At 35.2% G+C, this 25,000-nt stretch overlaps 1 protein-coding gene and 1 long non-coding RNA gene across 4 annotated transcripts in view; one reads left to right on the forward strand and one right to left on the reverse strand.

The window, feature by feature from the left end:
* LOC130054358 (uncharacterized) overlaps positions 1-15,032 on the forward strand; it is a 41,992-nt gene extending 26,960 nt beyond the window's left edge. Inside the window, exons 3-6 of one of the 3 annotated variants that reach the window (XR_008802666.1) lie at positions 12,109-12,266; positions 12,476-12,815; positions 14,308-14,381; positions 14,573-15,032. This is a non-coding gene — a long non-coding RNA (uncharacterized LOC130054358). Of the gene's footprint in view, positions 1-12,108; positions 12,267-12,475; positions 14,382-14,572 lie in introns of those variants that run through there. The other 2 variants (XR_008802665.1, XR_008802664.1) reach the window with 2 other exon arrangements.
* On the reverse strand, positions 127-11,608 carry LOC125670721 (nuclear factor interleukin-3-regulated protein-like). The gene is made up of 3 exons (XM_048906077.2): positions 11,441-11,608; positions 11,168-11,241; positions 127-5,073 (listed from the first exon to the last, which is right to left on the reverse strand). The coding sequence occupies exon 3, from the start codon at positions 4,941-4,943 to the stop codon at positions 3,411-3,413; it is 1,533 nt and encodes a 510-aa protein (XP_048762034.2). The 5' UTR covers positions 4,944-5,073; positions 11,168-11,241; positions 11,441-11,608; the 3' UTR covers positions 127-3,410.
* Positions 15,033-25,000: the final 9,968 nt, after the last annotated feature.

The following is a 25,000-nucleotide window of genomic DNA, read 5'->3' on the forward strand; positions in this document are numbered from 1 at the left end:
AAGCTGTCTTAACCATTTTAAGACATTTAGATTTCACCATTAAAAAGATGTTTCTCATTGGACTATTGTAATCACTGTTCGTTATCATCACCTTTTCATATAAAGAAATGAACTCGAACAATAGCACAGAAGTCATAAGATGAAATGTATTTATTCCTGAAATGATACAGAACAAAGCATTCAACTGAAGAATGAGGTAGATTAATTTGACAAAACACACGCTATAAATATACTCTGTAAATTCTGCTGTTTTAGTAACAAATAAATTTCTAATATCTAGTACATGTACACTGTAAACACATTTTATAATTTTAGAGGTAGATTTGGGAGAAATTAAACGTAGTGGAAATCTACGGAATGATTTACGCTCTGTAACAAAAAATGAGTCCCTACTTCAACCAACTTCATTTTTTTCTGCTAAAGGAATGACGCTTTCAAATACTTAAATCTTAAACAATTTGTTCTGGCACATTCGTAAGATTTCTCAATTAATGATGATTTTAGAATTAGCAAAAACAATGACATTAAATCAAAAATACACCCATCTTCCACATTGCTTACCTGAGTAATTGCTTGTACCCATGTGTAATTAGAATTCCGGTGTGATCACAATTGAATAAATTTAAATAGCACTAAATAAGGATTATGACATATAGCACTTTAGCAGAACTGTAATTGAAAAACAACAACCGATTTTTAAGGGATTCGATAGAATCTTTCTTCCTAAAAACTGTAAACCCCACTTCCACCCGTGGGTGGTTCATCATATGAACAAACCTAAATTTATTAGGAATCTTACACAAGTTATAACCCCGTACGTTTAAAGAAGAATTGTCTTTAATTCTATATGTCAATGTGAAAAGTTATTTTCTTTAAGTAGACCCCACCTACCCTGGCCTTTCAACAAACTGTAATACACACTACATGGTTGTCATGACAAAACCCCGTGCGTCGTAAACATTCGTAAGTAAAACTTTCTATTTGTGGCCCCCGGGCGGCCTCAAAGATTTTGGGAAGAAGAAACTTTTCTTTGAGGACAGATGATTTCAACTTGTCCTCATGCGGCACCGTTCGGGTTTCATAGTTTAAACAAACATGTAAGAAATCTTTCAAGCAAATTCTAGCTTTTCTAACACATTGGTTCTTTATCAAATCCCCCCTCCCTCCAGTTTAATTTACCTTCACTATTTTTAATGAAATATCGAGGAAAGGGAACATAACATTGAATTGTTGTTACACAGGGGTACTTTGTGGTAGTTTTGATGAAATAAGATCTTTGATTTTGGAGAATTCTGTAACGTTAAAGGTTGACAGTCGGACTGCAGAAAAGCTCTCTATCAGACGAGTTACACAAACTCTGCTCATAACTTTAAACAGATGTTCCTCATTTTACTACGACATTGTGCAGAGGACAACGTGTATTTTGATAGATAGGTCAGAGGTCATCAAGGACGGACAGATGAATGACAATCCTCGCGCACAGAACCAACTTCTCGTGTAGTATTTACATGACTTATATATACTTTGTAACCTACAAACATACTGCTTTCAAGAAGATTGTACATGTAAATAACTATAGGACTTTTTCTCTCACTGCAGTCACGAAGCAAAAGCAGTATTTTCGACATTTCTAAATAGAATTAAAAAAGGACAAAAATCAACGCAGCAATACGTTTGACTATACATATCTACCATGCTATTACAACAAATCATCGCACAATCAAACCTCCTACATAAAGATAACCGAAAATCAAAATGTACAACATATCCACAGAAAATGAAAGTACAGCACTTGTTATCACTAATGGCTTTTCTATAAAACGCTAGGTGATTTTTTTTTTCTTTCAATGTACAAATCATTAACATAGTAATCACTATAAATAATGTACGACTACCGAACACTCGCAGTCATTTTTTTATTTGATCTTTGAAGTTTGTTCATTGGGCTGGATGTAGTATATATATTCTAATTAGTTAACAGCTGTGCAGTATGGTATCTCTAAAATTGTAATAAAAACTAAATGGAATTATATAGAAATAAAACTAGGCGCACAATAAAACTGTGCTCTATATTATCATAACCCAATTTAGAATTTATGTTGGGTTTTATAAGTTGAATTGTGAAATATAATATATAGGGTCATAAAAATTATAATATCAAGAGTCTAAAACATCTGTCATCAATAAACCGATCTGTTGGTAAATATATATCATAAAAACAATTTTTTTTCTATTTAAATTAAAATTTTGCGGGTAAAATAAATATTACATGATATTTGATGATTCCGGAGGTAAATTACTATAGACAACAATACAAGTCCTATTACAATGGGATTAGTTATGTTTTTCGAGTATGGCAAACATTTCTATATGGCACTTGGTATTTAGCACTTATTACGACAATGGGCATCAACATCCAATGACAGCGAGTGTACATGTGTTCTTAATGATAGTACAAAATCCCCGTATGATAAATACAAAAATAGGTCAGGTCACACAGCAAACTAAAACAAAATACATGTTTAAATCGTGAACTATTTGAAAGATTTTCATCCATCAGCTTTCCTCATCTAATAGAAACAATTTTAAATAACAAAAAAAATGCATGTATTGATAATACATCATTTGAAAATTACGACACAATTTAAAAAACGTAGTTCTAAGGAAAAAAGTCCATTCTACCCGAATATAAACCATGTACCGTTAAAAATGTCAAACATGCAGACACACACGACAAATCTGAATTGAAAAATATATGTACATCCAATACACCCGTAATACAGTGACCTGATTTCATTCCAACATCTTTTTCCAGCGCGAACAAGAAACGATTTGGACCCGATATATCAGAGGTAGGTTCCCTGAATTGTGGTAAACCAAAAAAATAAATTTAAATGTCTCTTTGCTTCTAAAGCATAGCAAAGTGACGTCAGCTAAATAAGATATACGTAGAAGAACACCATCTTAAATATTTATACCCGCAAAACATATACCCAGATAAGAGGTCTGTTAGTCTATTGTAGACAATATGGCACGCTTAATTCATCGCTTACATAACACTTTCTCAAAAACTACAGCCAGAAAAATTAAAAACAGTGCTGCATCACAGACAAGAATTAGTCGATTCTTGTAATCTTTTTCATGTGAAATAAAAAACAAAACTTTTGGTCGAAAAAATAAACCAGAAAATGTAAACGTATGCAACACTGATCGTACACCAATCTAATTAAAATCAGACGTCTTAGATCCGCGCCGTGTAGCGATTGTGAGCGTATCTTAGGATCTGATTTTTATTAGATTGATCGTACGCAATTGATTTGAAACTCTAGAAAATATGATACAATTGGTGAATTTTCAACACAATTTCATTCTATAATAATTCATGTCCTGTTTATTACTTAAACAAGCCTTTACTTATCATTTTCCGGCAATGTGTCCTCCTCTTGTGGATCTGATTTTAAGGTCTTCTTTCTGTCTATCATGTCTTTTAGCTGCTTCATTTCTTCCTGTAGAGCGTCTAATTCGTGCTTGAGTTTTCCGTTTTCCGTTTCCAGGTAGTCTGATTTCACCTCTCTCATTCTTGTTAAACTTTTTCTGTTCTCTCGACATCTTCGTGCAGCTTCGTTGTTTCGACGCCTTCTTTCGGCATATTTCGGATCAATTAACGACCTCTGACTCATCCGACCGCTTCTGCTGGGAGACGATTCCATATCATCTCGTTTGGATTTCTTTAAAAGGGGTAGTGGACCAGACTGCGCAAGGGCTACTTCAGATAGTTGCGTTAGTCCATTCACCACTGGATTAAAGCCAGCACTTTGAAAAGCACCACCAAAGTCCATGGGTATTTTATGTCTTAATTTGTGCGGTAATGCCATCGTTGGTGGACTTTGTGAGACTGGACTATCGGGAGATGAATACGACACAGAACTTTCATTCCCCGAGAAACTGTCGCCGCGTTTTCTGACGGTCAGGGATAAAGGTTCGTCTTGGGTGTGATCATCTGAGGTGTAGTCCGAGGGTAGGACTTGTTCCTCCTTCACGGAGGAAGAATTAGACTCTGCTGCTTTCTGAATGTTTGCTGAAGTGTATGATGGAGAATATTGTGAGGTAGTTTGAGAGGAGTTATATTGACGACCCTGAGTTTCATTTGTTTCCCCTGAGAGATACATTTGTCTTCTACTAATACCTAAATCTTCAACAGTTGATGCTTTGGGGCTGTGTTGTGGGAATTTATCTTGCATATGAGGTGAATTAATAGAATTAGATGATAGTTGGCTTTGATAATTTTCTTGGGTTCCAGCCGATGGCACCGCTGCTATGAAGTACGACATTGGTCCTTTAGAATTATAGTTTCCTTGTAAAGAGATCGGTAGCGGAATGGACGACTGCATGGGAACCATGGTCGGTGGTTGCGACCCGTGGAGCATAGATCCACTCGCTCTAGCCGCAGCTAAGTAATTCAAAGAAGCATTCGCGTGATGGTTCGGAACAGGCGACAGAGATCTTTCTCTACATTTTGAAGAAGCTGCTTTGTTGTCCTCATTGATATTGAAAGTTTCGTTGAGGGGTATACCAAAGTGTTTCTTAATCGCAAACAACTCGTTCCTAACCTGACAGTTTTCTCGCGTTAGTTCCACAATTCTATTTTCTAAAACCACGTCATGAAATCTTCGCTTCTCTCGCGATCTTCTCGCAGCTTCGTTGTTTTTTCTCCTCTTTTCCCAGTAGTGATCGTCTTTCCTGTTTTCTGGGATGAATTCACGCTGCTTTCTCGACGGTATGTATGGGTTGGAGCCGTCACTGGTCGCGCCTTTATCTGTTGATCCGTTGTTAGAGGTTGGGGCCACAATGCAGGTTGGTATAGAGGTAGGATTGGGGGAGTTTGCGTCTGAGCTACTGTTTGGAGAATCTGAGTGTTCAAAGGAATTATTCTCGTGTTCCATCTTTAGTTTAGTTTTAATGGCATAGACGCCGTCCGCATAACTACAAGGTAAATAATCCTCCCCGTCCCCCCTGTACGCGCACTGGTACTCCTTGTGGTGTTCGTATACAAACAAGGTATCTGATCCAGTCCTGAAAAAATAATAAAGCCATAAAATGAAGGCAATGATTGTTATTGTCCTTATTAAATTATTTCCACTCGGATGTACCAAATCAGTATGACTTATCTCAAATTGTCCCGATCTGAAAAAAGCAATCTGAGGTAATTCATTCTTTTAAACAGATTTATTATTGTTTGGGTGATATTTAATCATTAATTTAAGTCTTTTACTGTCTTTTGTTTAGTATAGAAATATTTTATTGCCACGTTTGGAAATTTTATTGCAACAAATGTTCAATTTGGGACACGACACCAGTAGTAAAAACTTGATAACTGTCCATTTCCTTCAAATGAATATATACATTCACATTAATCATATCGAATTATAAATTGATGTAAGTAACTTGGGCACAACGAAATATCGCACACACAATAGGTATTAAACGTTACGTTATAACAATAGTGGTTGATTGATTGATGTTTTCCGCCACACTCAACAATTTTTCAGTTATCTGGTGGCGCCCAGTTTTTTTATTGGTGGAAGAGAGAATCCAGATACGATGTACCTGGGAAGAGACTACCGACCTTCCGAAAGTAAACTGGGAAACTTTTTCACTTACCGGTACTAGCGAGATTCAAACCCGCGCCGACAGAGGTGAAAGGCCGTGTAATTTTGACATTCTGATTCAAATGATATACATATATGTATATAGATCAGGGAAACGTGCGTTGTATTTAAGGACACGTGATCCCAAACCATGCATGGGCTGGTATATATTTTTGGTTTAGCTTGGTTGTAAAAAGTACCAAACAAAAAAAACAAGGGACATAAATTTTCTTTGATGTTCAAAGTGGAAATATGTTACCCCTCCCAATTTAACTTTAAAAACTTTTTACACTGGTTTGTACTTAATTGAGAAACCGTGGGGAATAAATTACATTCCACCCTGTGACCTTGACCTTTTGACCTACCTTTTGAAAACTTTAACCTTGCTAATAACTTTTTGAACAGTAAGGCTAGAGCTTTGATATTTCACATGAGTATTCCTTGTGAGAAGATCTTTCCGTGGGTATCAATATTTTTTATCCTGTGACCTTGACCTTGGAGTTTGACCTACTTTAATTTTTTTTTACATTGGTCATAACTTCTAAATGATAAATTTATATTAGAGCTTTCTTATTGCAAATGAGCATTTCTTGTGACAAGATCTTTCTACTGGTATCAAGATATTTGTCCATGTGACCTTGGCCATTTTCGGAATTGGCCATTATCGGGGGATTTTTGTTTCACAAACACATCCTGTTTTCTTTTCTTTTTTGTTTTTGAAAAACAAGTTTTGTAGCAAATGTCGTGTAGAAAGAGAAAAGATGTTCTCTCGACATTTTCCACACTACTAAGTTTATTAGCACCTTTAGATTTACAATACATTGTGTATGTATAAGTTAATATTGAGAATTACTCCACATGTTATATATTGCCACCTGGACATTCAGGGCACGGAATATGTCGTGCTAATTTGTCCACATTTGCCTAATGATGAAGTTTATCTCAAATACAATTATGTACAAAGAACTCTTGTACTTATCTTTTCCAGTTTTATAAGACTCACGTTCTGTACCACATACACGGTAGGTTTTATACGTGATGTTATAACAAGTGACATTCTGATTCAATGGATGTACACGTGTACGTAGATCAAGGGAAACGTGTATTGTTTTTCCAGTTTCATAAGACTCGGCATCCCTTTTATAGTTCTGAATTTTTAAAACTACAAAATACACTGCAAGTGGATGAATACCGTTAAATTATATATATACTGTGTCTGTGTGACGTTATTTAAGGATAATACACTAAGCTTTGATAAAAGCAAAAGTGACTTAAGTTCATGCATATTTTACCGTTAATCTTTCACATAACAGTGTTATTGTCAATAATAATGATTGTTCTCTGTAAAAATGATAGCATTAGGAAAATCCACTTCATTGTTCAAATATTGATTTTCTGTCAATAGGAAAACAGCATTTCTGAAACATATCCTAGAAGTATAGTTGTTTCCACTCCATATTTAGTGCATCAAAATAAATATACATCTGCTCAAAGTCGTATTTGTAATACTGCATATTATATCATTTAATGTTTTCCCCTCATCAATACTATACTACTCGGTGATTTTTTAGGGCCAAAATGCCACCGATATTCGGCTGTTTCCCCTCGCAAAAATTAGCTATTTTTTCCCAATTATATATGTATGTTTTCCCAATTTCAAATCTAGTAACATTAGGCAATTTTAAACAAAAAGTTACCGTATATTGCTGACAAAGAGTAAATACGTTTGTTTTTTTCTTCAGTTTTATTCTCCAAACCCTTGCACATGCAAAGGTTTTGTAAAGAATGTGTAAGACAATGGAGGCATCCATATAAGCAGATATGCAGCGTAGTATGTAGTTTCCAGATACACATTAAGCCTTATTGTTGACACTTTCAGTTTGACCGCCATTATATGTAGGGTTAGGAAGTGACCAACAGTATAGGATTTTAATAAAATCCGAAAAATACAAACAGGAGAGACATTCTGGAAACTTGATTATTGATATAATATTTACAAGATTATAGGTACTACCAAATGTTGGTAAATTTTTTTTATGAAATTAGGCAATATGTAATTCTTAGAAAAAGTAAAATAATATTTATACAATGTGTGACTTCCCATACATATTTTCAAATGTTAAATAATGATTTATTTTATGATTTTAAATCAGATCTGAAATAAACTTCAAACAAAAACATTTTTTGTCATCTGATCATTTTATGCATCTTTACCATTTTAATTTACAATGAATGATTTTTCCCAATTTGAGAAAAATGTAGCCAATTTGTCCCAATTCATAAGGAGAGGTGGTGGTTTGAAAAACAAAAAAATCACTGATTACATAGGTTATGCAAAAAATGATATTCATCGTTATAACATCTTAATTAGAATGATTATGAATTATATACCTGAATTATATACCTATATAACATCTTAATTAGAATCATGACATATACCTGTATAACATCTTAATTAATTAGAATCATGAATTATATACCTGCACACATGCACTCCTGATTTTCTATATACATGTTATGTAATTTAGTATTCTACAAGAAACATAACAGCTTTAATAGAACGTTCATTCGCGTGATTACACAAATGGAGAGGACATATTTTACACGATTCTGGTTCGGATTTTACACAGACTACATGTACTTTTAAATGACGATTTCGTTTACGAAGTCTACCCTGTATATGGCCATTTTATTTATTTTTTGACTGGTCGTTAGAGGAATCAAAACTCCTTATGTTTCGATTAAACCAGGCCTGCGTCCGCCCGGCAACGTAAATCCGACAGACAGGAGAAGAGAAATGGGTAGTCTTACCTCACGGTGGGTGTCGGAAGATGAGGAAACATCCTCTACGTATAATCTTAGCTAACTGACATAGATCAAGGAGGGAGGCGATACGCCTCTATTCCGCGCGATGACTGAAGTCGTGTTATTTCGAGGAGTCGTGAAATCAATCAATCAATGAAAATTACGAACCATGAGAAGAGCACAGACAATGCAGAGCAATGTCACAAAGAAATAATGCCCTTCCCTCGTATTACAAAACAACATTGCACTTCTATACAGGCAAATTGTCACACTCCGGTGGTATTGGCAATGTGGGTACATGCATTGGGGTCATTTCGAAATACCCGAATGTGCTCTTCCTGTATGAAACTTGCGGTAATAGTTCACTAAAAATTCCTGTAAATAGATGACATATGTACTGTAAACTGTACTTAACAACAGTATATTCAAAATTATATTCCTATTGGATCTAAACAATGAATAGGTTTCCGTGATTGAACACACGTGACTAGTGGAAACATTCAAAGATAAACTTTTTTTTTACCAATGGAAAGCGTAAGCTATTAAACATTACGTTGTTTTGCTATAAGAATAATAATTAATGAACTAAATTAGAACATTGAGCTTCAACATCAATGTCCAAGCTCAATAGTGTTCAGGTCTCACCGTCGTAAGTGTCGCTTACCTCTCGACAAAAATCAATAGGAACAGGGAAACGGGAAACATTATTTATATGGATATTCTTAAGATAAAATAGTCTTTAAAAATTAACATTTTACACAATTATGAAGATGTCCTTACATAAGAGATTTATGTTCCTTCGTGACATGCCTACAGTCAGAGATTGAAATTACATAAGTAAACCACGAAATTTACACCTGCGGTTCAAAAGTTCTCATTAACGACTATTTCATTATTCAACAAACGATATCGTAGGCTTTTGAATTATCTTCTTGGACACAAAAAGATGCAAATATTATTCAAATTTTTCTTTTCTTAAAACGTTCAGTGCGAATTTCAAAAGGTAGCAATTTCAAAGTTTAATTCTGCAAAGTGGGAGCACACGTTGAAGACCAATAGATATACTCTTTTTTCCTTAGCACTTGTATATGAACAGTAAGATTGTATCGAGGCGCATTGGTTAGCAGGCCAAAGGTCATCGTAAGGACATGACCGCTGGTTCTCCTTTTTCCAGCGCCAGTACACGCTCGCGCAAATCGCATCTGTACCTGCGAGTCAATTTACTGCAAATTCTGAATCATTAAAAAGGAAAAAGAAAAATGCCACACCAAAAAAAGAAAAGAGGTCAAAGAGTCACACGAATTCCAGTTTGACTTTCACCTCCTCCAATGGTCAGGCTTTATTTGTATTTTGCTTCTAAGTGTCCACTCGAGTGTTACAGAGGAAAGAAAGGTTGACCCCAAGAAACCAGGCAGATAGTTCTTTTAACAACAAAAAATGTATTTGATTTCAGAAATCCGAGATGCAAACACATCTGTCTTTCATATTTATGAAATAAGGAAAAAAAGGAATGGCTTTTATTCCATGGAACTTTTTAAGATAGGATAAAAGCATTATTAGATACTAAATGTATTGTTATCAATTTACAGAATGGGATAAATTTTGTGGCTAACGAGCGACCAAAAAAAATAAATAAATAAAACCCAAATCAATGAAAATTAAAGGTACATTCAAACAAAATCCTATACAACAGTATTTAAAATATAATTCCAGTGTTCAAAATAAATATCCTTTTTTATTTCACCATACACAAATTTTCTACGTTTGTCAGGGTAAAAATGCTATCCAAAATAAATATGATAATTTCATTGCATGAATTTCAGATGAATAAACACAGAACGTAGCAATTTAAATCCTGCGTAGATCCAGTTCAGATTCTCATTCATGCATGTCGAGATTAAAAACAAAGTACGAATTTCGTAATACCTCTTCTGATCAGTGACTTATAATCCGTGGTTCAGACAAGGAGTCAGCAGTTAGTTAGTAATATACATATTATGAAACAATTACATAGATTAAATGAACATTAAATTAAATATGTAATTTTAAAAAGGACGTTCATGTTATCTCGACTCCAAATTATTCAAATCAATTCCATATGGTCCGTGTAACAGGTGACGTACAGGAATTATAAACCAATTAATCATTACATCATATTCACGACACCGATCTTTGTAAATTCATGGAGCACCTTACCTTTTATCAATTGTTTGTTCACCCCACTTGTTCGGCACAGATACCGGGTACGTCAAAATAGACATGTTGTCTGCCGGACAAGTTATACATTCAACCTACACAATATATCGCTTTACGTAATTCTCCCGAACAGTTATGTAATTTGTGAGGGCAAGGTTGCTTTTGCAATCTAAGCGCCTGCTACATGTGGTTCAATAACAGCACGTGATGATTTACGCCAATATGATACGTCTCAATAAACAATGCACTATGTAAATGGCTTTTATCCACACTATTATAGGTTTTTTTTTATATCACTGTAACACGATCGATTAAAAAAAAACCACACACGCGTGAGTTAAATTTTGGTACTATACATACACCAACACAACCCGTAGATACTGTAGTAAGGAATGCACTCTATATCTATACTCGTGCGTAAAACATATCTATCGCTGTGTAAGTAAACACAATCGTGACCTTAAAACACAGGCCAAAAGTTCAAACAAAAGAATAATTTAAAAATAAAAGTATCTCACCTCTTTAGTTCTCAAGCGCTGTATCCGCTTGCTTGGGCTGTGTAACTTCTGCTCATGACTTTCTGAGGTAGAATCTGCCCAAAGTACATATTATGTAATTTGAAGAGGACAAAAAATATCTGATCACGTGGTCTGCACTTGAACCGATGCGACCTCTCTAGCCTTACATTAAGGACAACAAATACAACCGGGAAACAGATAATTTTTCAACAAAAATGAGAAGTGAACAACAAATGCTGACCGAGGCCATTTTAATACAAAAGATTCCTTTACCTGTTAGAAAGGTCATCTGAGGCAAAGCTGCCATCAGGTCGTTTACGATCTCCTATCATTCCCATTTCGGAGCCATGATTTTTCAGTACTGCCTGTATGACCTGGCAATTTTAATGCGTGCGCATACAAATTATATAATGGGCGCGTAACTAATACATCGCAAAAACGAAGTAGGTCAATTATTTGGGCATACAAAAGCGGGTTGCGTGTCATCCCCGATAGAGTGAAGATTTGTCGAAGCTTGTTTGTCGTTGAATGAATTGAAATTGTAAGATTATTGATAAAGGAAAACAATGAGAGGTGATCGTAAAACATTTCTAAACACAAAATCAGGCGCGACGGTTGACAACACAATTCGTTCATTCATAAAACATTATAATTCGTACAAAGCGTGCATTTACAACATTGTGCAACGACAGGTACTGAACAGAATTCTCTGCATGAACGAATAAATTGTAAATATATATTCAAAAACGAATGAATACGTAACCTACACGCACTTGTGTTTTTTTAACCAAAACAATGTCATTTTACAATAATTAAAGAACCTCGATATTAGATTGCATTAAATGTTTAGGTGATACTACTATGAAGGAATGTTACAAAGAGATAAACTTGTGCATTTATTCTTTTCCAGCTGTCGAATAAGAATTTTTTTTCTACCATAGGTCAAGCAGAGGGTAACACTCTTTTCGCTTGGAGTCTCCTGCTGACCCTCGTACTGGACATGAACTTCTTCCATTCATGCGTTTTACAGAAACAGATCAATATCAACTTCTCCATGGCAACGTAAACTTGTTACAAATTTATAGAAACAACCACCAAGGTAAAAAAAACGTCATATAATATGTTTATAGCTTTTAAAAATATTTGCCAAAATCAACACACCAAAGCAGTTAAACCCTTCCCTTTAACTCGTTCTGACCCCGCGTTGTATCTATACCATGTAACCACCATCAGGAAGATTATGAGTTGAATGTTTGTCCATGTAATCGCTAAATCGATAAACTTTTTACTTGTTTATTCTTTCCCTAGCGAGAAAAGGAGAATCGCGGTCGATTGAGGTCGCCCCACTACAACAGCACTACGGAATGCATGACGTTACTACAGTTGTATAGAAAAAACAAGTGCGCAGCCGCAGTGGCGATATTATCATAACTCAAGGACCTCACCTAAGATTCACCCCGAGTGACCGCCAGGAAACTTTTTTTTTCAGATACGTTATGTGCAGTATTGATGGGAACAGGCATGCGGAACCCTAAGGATGAAAAAATCGTTAAAAATCTTCAAACACCGAGCAATACTGCAGCTTATCATTGGGAGTGTTTTAATTTTGTTCAGATGAATGAAAAATACCATTACATGCCATTAAATTGTAAGTGGTTCTTCTCAACCGTAACGATGACTTCATATCGTGGGGATCAAATGGAGAAAAATATCTCTATTACGTAAACAAAAGCAGTTTGAATTCCATTATTTGACTTCGATAGACTGTTAAAACTGAGACAAGTTCAAACATTTGATTAACGTGCAGAATCTCAATGCATCGACAAGTATGTCCCTGTTTTGTCCCACATATAGGCCGATTCCAAGCTTCAACTGTTGCCATTTAAGTGACAAAAATCGGAGAAAGAGAGAGAGAGAGAGATTGTATGATATGAAATATATATGAAAATGATATACGTATGATATAGTATGCAATACATGTGCAGATGATTTGTGGCACTTTATCTAAATCTGTTAATGCCTCTGAGTGAAATTTTTTTCGAATAGGATGTAAAAGAATACAATACATTGTATACTATATATAAATATAATTACGACATACGAAACCGTGCACATATGAACTGGATTAATTGATTGAATATTGTTTAACGTCCCTCTCGAGAGAAAATTTCACTCATATGGAGACGTCACCACTGCCGGTGAAGGGCTGCAAAATTTAGGCCTATGCTCGGCGCTTATGGCCATTGAGCAGGGAGAGATCTTTATCGTGCCACACCTGCTGTGACACAGGACCTCGGTTTTTGCGGTCTCATCCGAAGGACCGCTTCGGTCATGTAGTCGCCTCTTACCACAAGCAAGGGGTACTGAGGACCTATTCTAACCCGGATCTCCACGGCATCATATGAACTGGAATTGATAAATACTTTGCAATTAGATTTTTCACCATATGATATATCAAAACGAAACTTCCAATTGATAGTTACAAATGAATCCTAATACATTTCTACAGGTACATGAGTAGGTCTGATCTTGTTAGGACATACAATATTCATGTAACTTCAATCGGATCACTCGTCCCTAAAATGTAGGCCAAACCAGTCCTCCAGAACATGATTACAGCATGCGTCCTTAGATACAACATCCACAAGTAAACTTTTGTCCTCCACCAACGAAATACAGGTAAAATCTAGCATATAAAAGATATATGGAAAGGTGCATCTTTTAGAAACATCACCCGTGGAAGTTTGATGCAGGGGGACCTTAAAATCATGGAGCACCTCTGTGTTTTACCTGCTTATTTATTCAGGCACTGTAACCCAGGATCTGGTGTGTATCCTGTACGTTTTGGTCTTTAGGTATTACATATCATTATACTTTGACATGGCAATCGCGCGAAAAAGAGCGCCAAAAGTTCATTCATCCGATAAAATGTAGGTCACAGGGGCAGTACCTGGGACGACATCCCTGCTAGTTTTTTTCCCCAGGTGGTATCTTTAATTCAAACATGCTAACGGATAAGATCGAAAGAGGAAAGAAAGTAATACAAATTTATATACCATCCCCAAAAATATCGACCCCTCTCATTGATTCAAATGTACATCAATTTCAGTAATTGAAATGTATGTCATTATCTTCATCAGAATGCTTGTTTGACGAACACGTGTATCCTTTGAAACAAAGGAAGCGAGAATAAAAGACTTATTCATCTGTACAGGTAGGTGTTTGCTTGGAGGTATGTGGGAAATGAGGTTGAATAGTATGCTCTAGTTTCTATCGATATAAAGGTGAAAAAAGAAAATTACCTGTTCCTAGCAGGTGATAATAGTGTATATATCGTTATCGAATATTTGTACGAGAAAATGCTAACATATAATGAATATATGCACTGACTTTCTCTGTATACAGAACGGATTCTTCAATTATAAAGACGGGAGGATGGTATGATGATAATGAAGAATGATGAACTAACACTTATTTAGAAGTATAAAAATTCACTTTTGTGTGTAACTTTACACAATATCAAATATGGCATGATTATACATACTGGTCTGGAGGTTATAAAACTTGTACCGTACTTATACTCAGTCATGTTTGTTTTGAGTACAACTCTGAGCAAGCTCCAAGCTTACTCGAAAAATCCTGAGCTTGTACTCCATTTCAGTAGGAGAATGATTTTATGAAAGTTTTATAAACTTCACTTTTGAGAATGAGTACGATTTAGAGCACGGAATTTGAGTTTGAGTATGAAAACGTGCTCAAAAAAGGTTTTATAACCCCCAGGCCAGGACTGTAATATGAATTTTGTATTTCATTACTGCCTAAAACCTCCAACTGTTACACGCACCTGTATTAATAAAATGCGTTTCTCTTGTCAACTTCATGCTATCTAATCAGACTTCTCCCGTCTTTTTCTTTAATGCTTATTACATGATGCCTTACATGTCCTTAATACAATTAATGATTTTAATATAACATACCATAATTAAAGGGGTATTACAGGGCCGTAAATTAACCTTCAATTTGGAGGAGGCAGGAAATTAGACGGGGGTCTGGGGGCCGCCCAGGCCCCCAGACGCTGAGCACATTTTGTGCACACTGAACACGTTTCGTGCAAAATCCTTGATTCTAGGGCCTTCTAAGATGTTACTTGACTAACTCATTCTAAAAGAAAGATTTGGAATGCTTTTTAAGGGAGGTATCATGTTCTTAGTTATTGGAAACAACATAAATTCTAATGAACTTTAAATTTTAATTTTTTTTGGCTCAAAAGTTGGAGGAGGCAGCTGCCTCCTCCGCCTCCATGTAATTTACGGCCCTGGGTATTAGCTGTGAAAGTGATGACAACCATTTTTTTCAAAATCACTCAATGGCAAAGGAATTATATTAATTACTAATAAACACACACACACACACACACACACACACACACACACACACACACACACACATATATATATATATATATATATATATATATATATATATATATATATATTACAAAAACAAGAGAAATGTAATAAAACTACGTTAGATAACCACTTTTAGTGTAAAGAAATGTATAAGGAAGAATTTTTGTCTTGCAAGACAATTATTTAAACACCAAAATTACATATATTCATGTGTCTGCTTTGAGGTTAAAAAGTGCCTGAAATAATAAGATACTAAATCTAGTATAATTATTTCTTAAATTTATCATATACTTGGTAATGATTATGCAGATTCTGCACTGCGTGATACCAGTGACGTCACAATAGCCGATATCAACGACGGGTCCGAAAATCCATATCACATATCAGACCGGTCCTAAAATCCATATCACATATCAGACCGGTCCTAAAATCCATATCACATATCAGACCGGCGTGCAAAAATGCATATGAAGCCGGAAATGTATCCATCTGTAATGATCACTGTACCAAAGTTTTTACCATTGTAAATCAATGTTTCAAAGGTAGGTAATGTTCAAATATTTCTTGATCTATCTTTAAAATGCAATAAATTAACCGCATGTGATGAAAATGTAAAATCAGCCCTCGAACCCATATATCAGATTACCCTCCCCCACATGCAATATTTATTAATAAGTATCAAAAGTGCAGTACATGTATATGATAAATAGAATATTACCTGCTAAAATCCATATCATGTCATAATAATACATAATAATAATAAAGCCTTTATTTATCCAGGATTACATATTTAGCGATAACGCTAGTTTTCAATATGGTCCTGCAGATAACATACATACAGACAGATATTAGTAAAATAAACACAGATTAAAAGAAGTAGAATACATATAAACTTAAGAAATAATTATGAATGTAAGATAAATAGGAACAAAATGAAGCTTACAGAGTATGGTGATAATCTCTATTAAGATAATTTCTCTTATAACACACAACACTTGTTGAGTTTCTTATATTCTCACTCAAGGCATTCCACATTGTGCTCCCTGAAATGTTGAAAGATCTTCTAAAATATTCTGTTTTTGCCCTGGGTTTATACAATATATTTGAATTAGAATTTCTAGTTTGCCTCTGACTGACTTCTGATACATATTTAAAAACATTTAAATAATCTGGCATTAAACCATGTAAAACTTTATACACTAAAATGACTTTTCTATAGACAAAGTACTCTGATAGAGGCAACCAGTTAAGTTCTGTAAACATGACATTAGATGGTGTTTCAAAATTTCTGATGTTAAGAATTACCCTTGCAGCTCGTTTTGCAATATAAAAAGCTTATTCACATTTTCAGCATTTCTTGGATTGCTCCATATAGTGCAACAAATTGTAAAATGTGGAAAAATCATAGTACTAAAAATCTTCAGCAGCGCATCGTTGGACATAACATATCTTATTCTTCTTAAAATGTCAATTCTCTTGGAAATCTTGTTCATAAGTGATTCTATATGACTTTTCCAGGACAAAGTTTCATCAATATTTTGACTCAAATCAGCCCTCGGACCCCATATTAACCTTCGGGCCTTCGGCCCTCGGGCTGATACATGTGTATAGGGCCACTCGGGCTGATAATATTCTATATATATATATATATATATGTATATTGTATATATATATATATATATATATATATATATATATATATATATATAACAGAGCAATTTTTATTGAATTCAATTTTGGGTGACAAAATACAGTTTTTTGTTGTTTTTCTTTTTGTAATGAAAATAATTATTGAAGATAAAGGGGAGAGGGATAAATTACTTGTTGAATAGGTACCAAACTAAATAGAGGATAACATTTTTCAAACACGTATATATAGCATGACTTTAGAAAGTGTGCCGTGGGAAGGGGGGGGGGGAGAAGTTGATTTCGCAATTGTTCAAAACAATAATAATTATTTTAAAAAACAACAAACAATCCTACGTGTATTTTGCCCAATATACAAAATCCTATATTAGTAGGAAAGCGGCATTAAACATTTCACCCAAAGTATTTCCCCCTACCTCAAAATCTTATCCGGGTTAGGGAGGGGGGGGGGGCATCTTTCAACATATGGGATTCTTTACGGGGGAGGGTGTGATAACATATTTATCATTATGTTATGAGAAAAATATTTAATATTGACTCCGAGTAACCTGATGGTTCTCTATTCCATGTTAAAATTTTCTTTTCTCTAAAAAAAGGTAAGAAATATAGCCTATGTACAGATGTGGGGGGAGGGGGAACTTTTTCTTATTAGGGAGGAGGTTTTAAATCAATTGATTGCTTGGATTCCATAAAAATTAAAACTACTTCTAGTCTAGCAGGCACGGGTATGCTCGGACTGCATAAGGTAAATTATCAATATATCATATCTAGAATATGACAAAGTTGCAGTCAGAGATGGCCAAAGTATAGAATATCGAATCAATGGAATGACAAAGTAATGTCGTAAAGTGTAAAAACACTGACAGAAATAAATATTTCGTCTTCACATTCAATCCGTACACATTGAAGGTAAGTTAAAAAGAAAACCCAATCCGTAGTCTTCTGTGCGGAATAAAAAAAAGAAGGGTGGAAACTATAATGATGACAAAACGGACATTAGTTAAAAGTTCAGTTTTAATGATAATTACATAACAGATATCATTCGGAAAGTGGGGGACAAACATGGTTGTGCACGTGCCCCACCCTTCCCCTCCCCCACCCCTCCCCCTCCATCTCATACGGCCTTGATTGGTAGTGATGTGCCTTGATTAGTATTGATGTGCCTTGATTAGTATTGATGTGCCTTGACTAGTATTGATAGGTCTTGATTAGTATTGATAGGCCTTGATTAGTATTTATGTGTCTTGACTAGTATTGATGTGCCTTGATTAGTATTGATAGGCCTTGATTAGTATTGATAGGCCTTGATTAGTATTGATGTGCCTTATTTAGTATTGATGTGCCTTGATTAGTATTGATAGGCCTTGATTAGTATTGATGTGTCTTGATTAGTATTGATGTGCCTTGATTAGTATTTATAGGCCTTGATTAGTATTGATGTGTCTTGATTAGTATTGATGTGCCTTATTTAGTATTGATAGGCCTTGATTAGTATTGATAGGCCTTGATTAGTATTGATAGGCCTTGATTAGTATTGATGTGTCTTGATGTGCCTTGATTAGTATTGATAGGCCTTGATTAGTATTGATGTGTCTTGGTATTGATGTGCCTTGATTAGTATTGATAGGCCTTGATTAGTATTGATGTGCCTTGATTAGTATTGATGTGCCTTGATTAGTATCGACAGATTTCGCACTACAGTGTATTGTATTTTTGCACACTACTGATTTTGCAATTTGCGGTGTTGTTAATAGCATTCTGTCATTTTTTTTTCTATATACTCATTATCTCATGTATAATCCACATGTTTGACAAAACATTGCCCTTTATTAGAACATGTAACATGATAATTTCGTATGAAGTGATAATCTGATGCTACAACAATGTGGATTTTTTCCCTTCTTTTTGAAATCCCCATGTTAATGTATAACCGGTAGGTGTCCATCCATACAGGGCTTTTAAGGTTTGTAGGGCCCGAATTAAGACCCTATTCCCGATGTTAAATGCAGGTACATGTATTTCCCTCAATTTGTGCTTTAAAATTCCCAAACAATGAAAACAAATTAAAGCAGTGTAGCTTTATTGTTCCTAAATGTCCTTCACAGGTCCACATATTACAATTTTTCTTCGAAATTGTTAAGTAAACCTAATTTTGGCTCCTACATATTTGAATGGGAGTAAACTTTTACCAAATTGAAAGTCAGGAGTCCAATTATACCTTAATGTACTGGTTTAATTTTTCCCTACTTCTTTGTATGAAAGGTTTTTCCTTGCGAGTTCAAGCTATTTTTCCCAAATGGAAAGCCCAGACCTCTGATATCAAGACCTAAAACCCCTGTCCTATCCTAACTAATATGAGTGTACTGACCGCCACTGATGTAGATTCATGTTCAGCTCTATACTTTCCACTGCATATGGCTTGAGAGTAATGTTGGACTAAGGATTCTTACTGACAGTAATATATACATTTTGTAAGTATATTTCTAAGAGTTAGACGCCACTGATCCAATTTTAACATTAGAATGCTGATAGAGGTCTCTTTCATTTATATATGTCCCTGTACTGCTATTTTACGAACCGTCGCTGATCTAGATTTATTTCTATACTATATAAAGTGTCACTGTATCTGTTATTTCAACCTTCTCTAACGATCAAGTGTCCCTGTCAACCTTCACTAACGATCAAGTGTCCCTGTCAACCTTCACTAACGATCAAGTGTCTCTGTCAACCTTCACTAACGATCAAGTGTCCCTGTCAACCTTCACTAACGATCAAATGCCCCTGTCAACCTTCACTAACGATCAAGTGCCCCTGTCAACCTTCACTAACGATCAAGTGCCCCTGTCAACCTTCACTAACGATTAAGTGCCCCTGTCAACCTTCACTAACGATTAAGTGTCTCTGTCAACCTTCACTAACGATTAAGTGTCCCTGTCAACCTTCACTAACGATTAAGTGCCCCTGTCAACCTTCACTAACGATCAAGTGCCCCTGTCAACCTTCACTAACGATCAAGTGCCCCTGTCAACCTTCACTAACGATTAAGTGTCCCTGTCAACCTTCACTAACGATTAAGTGTCCCTGTCAACCTTCACTAACGATTAAGTGCCCCTGTCAACCTTCACTAACGATCAAGTGCCCCTGTCAACCTTCACTAACGATCAAGTGCCCCTGTCAACCTTCACTAACGATTAAGTGTCCCTGTCAACCTTCACTAACGATTAAGTGCCCCTGTCAATCTTCACTAACGATCAAGTGCCCCTGTCAACCTTCTCTAACGATTAAGTGCCCCTGTCAACCTTCACTAACAATTAAGTGTCCCTGTAAGTCTTCTCTAACGATTAAGTTGGTTTTTTAGCTCACCTGAACCGAAGGTTCAAGTGAGCTTTTCTGTCTGTCTGTCTGTCTGTTAAACTTTTCACATTTTCGACTTCTTCTCCAGAACCACTAGGCCAGTTTCAACCAAACATGGTCAAAAGCATCCTTGGGTGAAGGGCTTTCAAGTTTGTTCAAATGAAGGGCCATGTCCCTTTCAAAGGGGAGATAATCACAAAAATGCAAAAATAGGGTGGGGTCATTTAAAAATCTTCTTCTCAAGAACCACTGGGCCAGAAGAGCTGAAATTTACCTGAAAGCTTCCTGACATATTGCAGATTCAAGTTTGTTCAAATCATGGCCCCCGGTGGTAGGATGGGGCCACAAGGGGGGATCAAAGTTTTACATACAAATATATAGGAAAAATCTTCTTCTCAAGAACCACTGAGCCAGAAAAGCTGATTTTTACATGAAAACTTTCTGACATAGTGCAGATTCAAGTTTGTTCAAATCATGGCCGCCGGGGGTAGGATGGAGCCACAAGGGGGGATCAAAGTTTTACATACAAATATATAGGGAAAAACTTTAAAAATCTTCTCAAGAACCACTAAGCCAGAAAAGCTGAGATTTACATGAAAGCTTCCTTACATAATGCAGATTCAAGTTTGTTCAAATCATGGGCTCCGGGGGTTGGATGGGGCCACAATAGGGGATCAAAGTTTTACATACAAATATATAGGAAAAATCTTCTTCTCAAGAACTACTGAGCCAGAAAAGCTGATTTTTACATGAAAACTTTCTGACATAGTGCAGATTCAAGTTTGTTCAAATCATGGCCCCTGGGGGTAGGATGGGGCCACAAGGGGGGATCAAAGTTTTACATACAAATATAGGAAAAAGCTTTAAAAATCTTCTTCTCAAGAACCATTGGGCCAAAGAAGTTGACATTTACATGAAAGCTTTCTGACATAGTGTAGATTCAAGTTTGCAAAGGGTAGTTTGGGCCATAATAGGGACTAAGGTTTTACATGCAAATATATATGGAAAGTCTTCAGATATGGGCCAAGGTGACTCAGGTGAGCGATGTGGCCCATGGGCCTCTTGTTCACCGTTGAGCTGAATTTACACGCGAGAATAAAGCTGTTTATAACGCTGTCGAAATCGGCCGTATAGTGCAGTCCCCACTAATGTAATAGTCAATGTAATTCGGAGTGCTTATCACGTGATATCAGTCTATTTACACTAAAACAAAATTTCAGAGAATTCTATTTCTAGGAAATACCCAGTGCAATTAAAGAGTATTACATTAACTTTCTACGGAACTCTCCTGAACAATATTCTAAAAATAGAAGGTCTCTTCCCGCTTCCTATTTTGGTCGCATATGTCAGAATTTCATTTTTGAAAATGTACGAGGATATGAAGTGTGACGTTTCACACCAGTGTACTTCACGAAGCACGCTGTATTAACATTAAAATTTCCTCTCTGTTGAAATTTTCAGCCGTTAAAATAGAAGTACTATATTTATCAAGATGCATGTGCGCCCATTCCTCAGTACAACTGAATCGCGTTCATTAGGAAATGTCTAAATTACAATTGGTAAAATGCTATCAAAGGCAAAAACATTGGAAATGTAAATATTAAATAATACTGAGCATAAATGTATAACACATGTACAACATTGGTGAACATAGCAATTTCTTTAACACCCCCCCCCCCCCCCCAATCTTCTAATCTCAAATAAAGTGCTCAAAATGACAAAGAGTGTATGAACCATTTGCTGTATAGTTTTGGTGGTAAAATGTGGGAATTACTAGTACCTTACTGTTGTTTTTTGTTTTTGTTTTCTTATTGATGAATTGCTGATAACCCATTTCTCACTTTTATGTTATTTAAACATCTGCTTTAGGTGTTTTGTAACTAAACTCTAAGATGACAGAAGCGTGTGGCTTTCACATGTGCATACTGACTAACTATGTCACAGACGTGCTAACATTTTCCACAGTACAAATCTGATATTTCCAAGATCATAGATATTGTCTTCAGTTGTAAACATTCTGAGATCAGCGGACGTACAGAAAACAGGAAGACCCATGGCCTGCTTGTTTTGTGTAGGTAAATAAAAAAAAAAGTAAAGGTATATACGTCAAATAGGATAAGATTATTTACAGAGTGTATTCAGATCACAGATAATTAGTCCTCTATACATTCACCATTTGGTGTAGATATCAGTTCAATGGATTTCAAGGAGATCTAAATGTACTCGAGTGCCATACATATTTTAAATAAACACGTAAACGCTTTCACAGAAGGCAACTGCTACACTTTGACCTGTATGACAAAACATTTATGACAAATAAAATGAGGTGCCTCATAATGGAAAAGGTGTAGTGCAGTATGTTGTTGTTTCATCTATTTGAGAGGGCATTGAATTTCGTGGATTGGTTTATAATACATTTTCATCGATATTTAATTCAGTGGAACGCCATCCCACGTTCTTCCTGAATGAGGAAAAACTCATCTTCATTTCGTAGTCTACGGTAGCTCAACCACGAAAATTACTGTTCAACGAAAAATGATAAAACCGCAATATATATATATATATATATATATATATATATATATATATATATATATATATATAATTAGCTAGAGAAAAGTACTAGTTAGTGGCGAAGATGGGGAACTACATTGATTGAATTATTCACGTAGGAAAGTGACGCAGAATGATAGAAATACCGTTAACAAGACTGCGCAGAGGTCATGACCCTTCACCTTTACGGTGGTAGTAAAACATTTCATCCTAAAGTAGAGCATTTTAAGATTAACTCAATTGCCCCTTTTTAATTAATGAAATGTATACCAAGATTTCATTGGTTTTAGATAATTATAATATTTTTTTATGAATAATATATACATGAAGGAAATATCAAATAATATCTAATAAACAATTTATCTCTTATCCTCATATCAAAAACCGAGGAATATAGTTTTGCGATATCTGAAATGTAATAATTTACTTATACATGTAGATGAAGATTAAACCATGTGCCGAAAAAAATTACGAAGAACACAGTAGAAACATGAATTCGTCATTGCATCGTGAATTGTAAATCTTAGTAAGTTTACATAATTTGTTTATACATTTGACTGAATCTCTCTGACATATCTCACGTTTACAACGTTATCTGATAATTCATGCATCCTTCGAAACAAAGATTGAATCAAAGAGCCTTCTGATTGAGTGATATCATGAAATTTACAGAAATATTTCTGGAAATGAATTTTCTAATTTAAGATCCTTCTCTCTAACTTATTGTCTGGAAAAAGTTTAAAGTTAACCTTGAACTGATTTCAAATATAGGCCTATATATGAATAATACAACACAACAAAGGTTAGTATGACAAGGGGCATAACTCTTTTTCAATCCATAGTTACTTTTTACAGATCACGTGAACAATACAGAGGATTTTGTATTTACAATTTTTAAACCACATATTCCGTCTCATCATATGCAGATGTACGAGAACGAAGAACAGTTATAACTCTTCTAAACTTTTGAAAAATTTCTTTTAAATCCGTCTGTTTCAATGCTACATTAATTCTATTGCTTTGAATTGCTTTCGATGATAAAAGCAAGGAGTAAGGCTTCCTAACTTCTGCTTTAAATGTACTATCTGTAATTCAAAGAAATCTCTGGTCTCAAAACAGGTTCTCAATACTAGTATTTTAAATACTGGTGGAATATCATAAACGGGTAGTCTATACTCCCATACAAAACATTTCCTTTTGCAGTCACCTCGAGCGTAAGATCTAGATATAAAACAAAGCATACAAGAGGCCCATTTGGTCACATCGCTCAGATGAGTCACATTGGCCATGCTGTTGTTCAGCTGTTGCATTTTTTTCCTATCTTTATTTTATTCCCAGTAGATATTTTGATCCCCTTTTGTGGCCCCAACCATGCTTCAAAGGGTCACGACATAACTGATAATGGATTCCCACAACCGGGAGATATCTTAACACCCATAGGACTAAATGACCTTGCTGTTTTCGATCAAGGTTACACGATCATAGAGTGAAATGAAAGGTCTTGCCATAAGAAATCCATCTACAAAATATGAAAGATCAAAGTAAAATAAGTCATGAGATATCTAATAAGATATGTTTTCTTAAATGTCGGTCAATCCCAAGGTCGAAGATCATGGTTTAAAATGACACGGCTTGTCATAAATATATATATATATATATATATATATATATATATATATATATATATATATATATACAAAACATTAAAGATCTACCTTAAATACATATTTCAGGATATATTGAAAAAGTCGTTATTTAATTGGTTAAATTACCAAGTTCAAGGTCAGAAAATCAAACATCATAGTATCAAATGAAAGGTCTTGCCATAAAGAATAGATATACAAAATATAAAAGCCCTACCTTAGATAGT

This window comes from Ostrea edulis, chromosome 4 (genome assembly GCF_947568905.1).
Source record: "Ostrea edulis chromosome 4, xbOstEdul1.1, whole genome shotgun sequence".
Classification (NCBI taxonomy): domain Eukaryota; kingdom Metazoa; phylum Mollusca; class Bivalvia; order Ostreida; family Ostreidae; genus Ostrea; species Ostrea edulis.

What these genes read in the sequence shown, in the direction of transcription:
- LOC125670721 (XM_048906077.2), bottom strand. Translation starts at nt 4,943, where the DNA reads ATGGAACACGAGAATAATTCCTTTGAACACTCAGATTCTCCAAACAGT.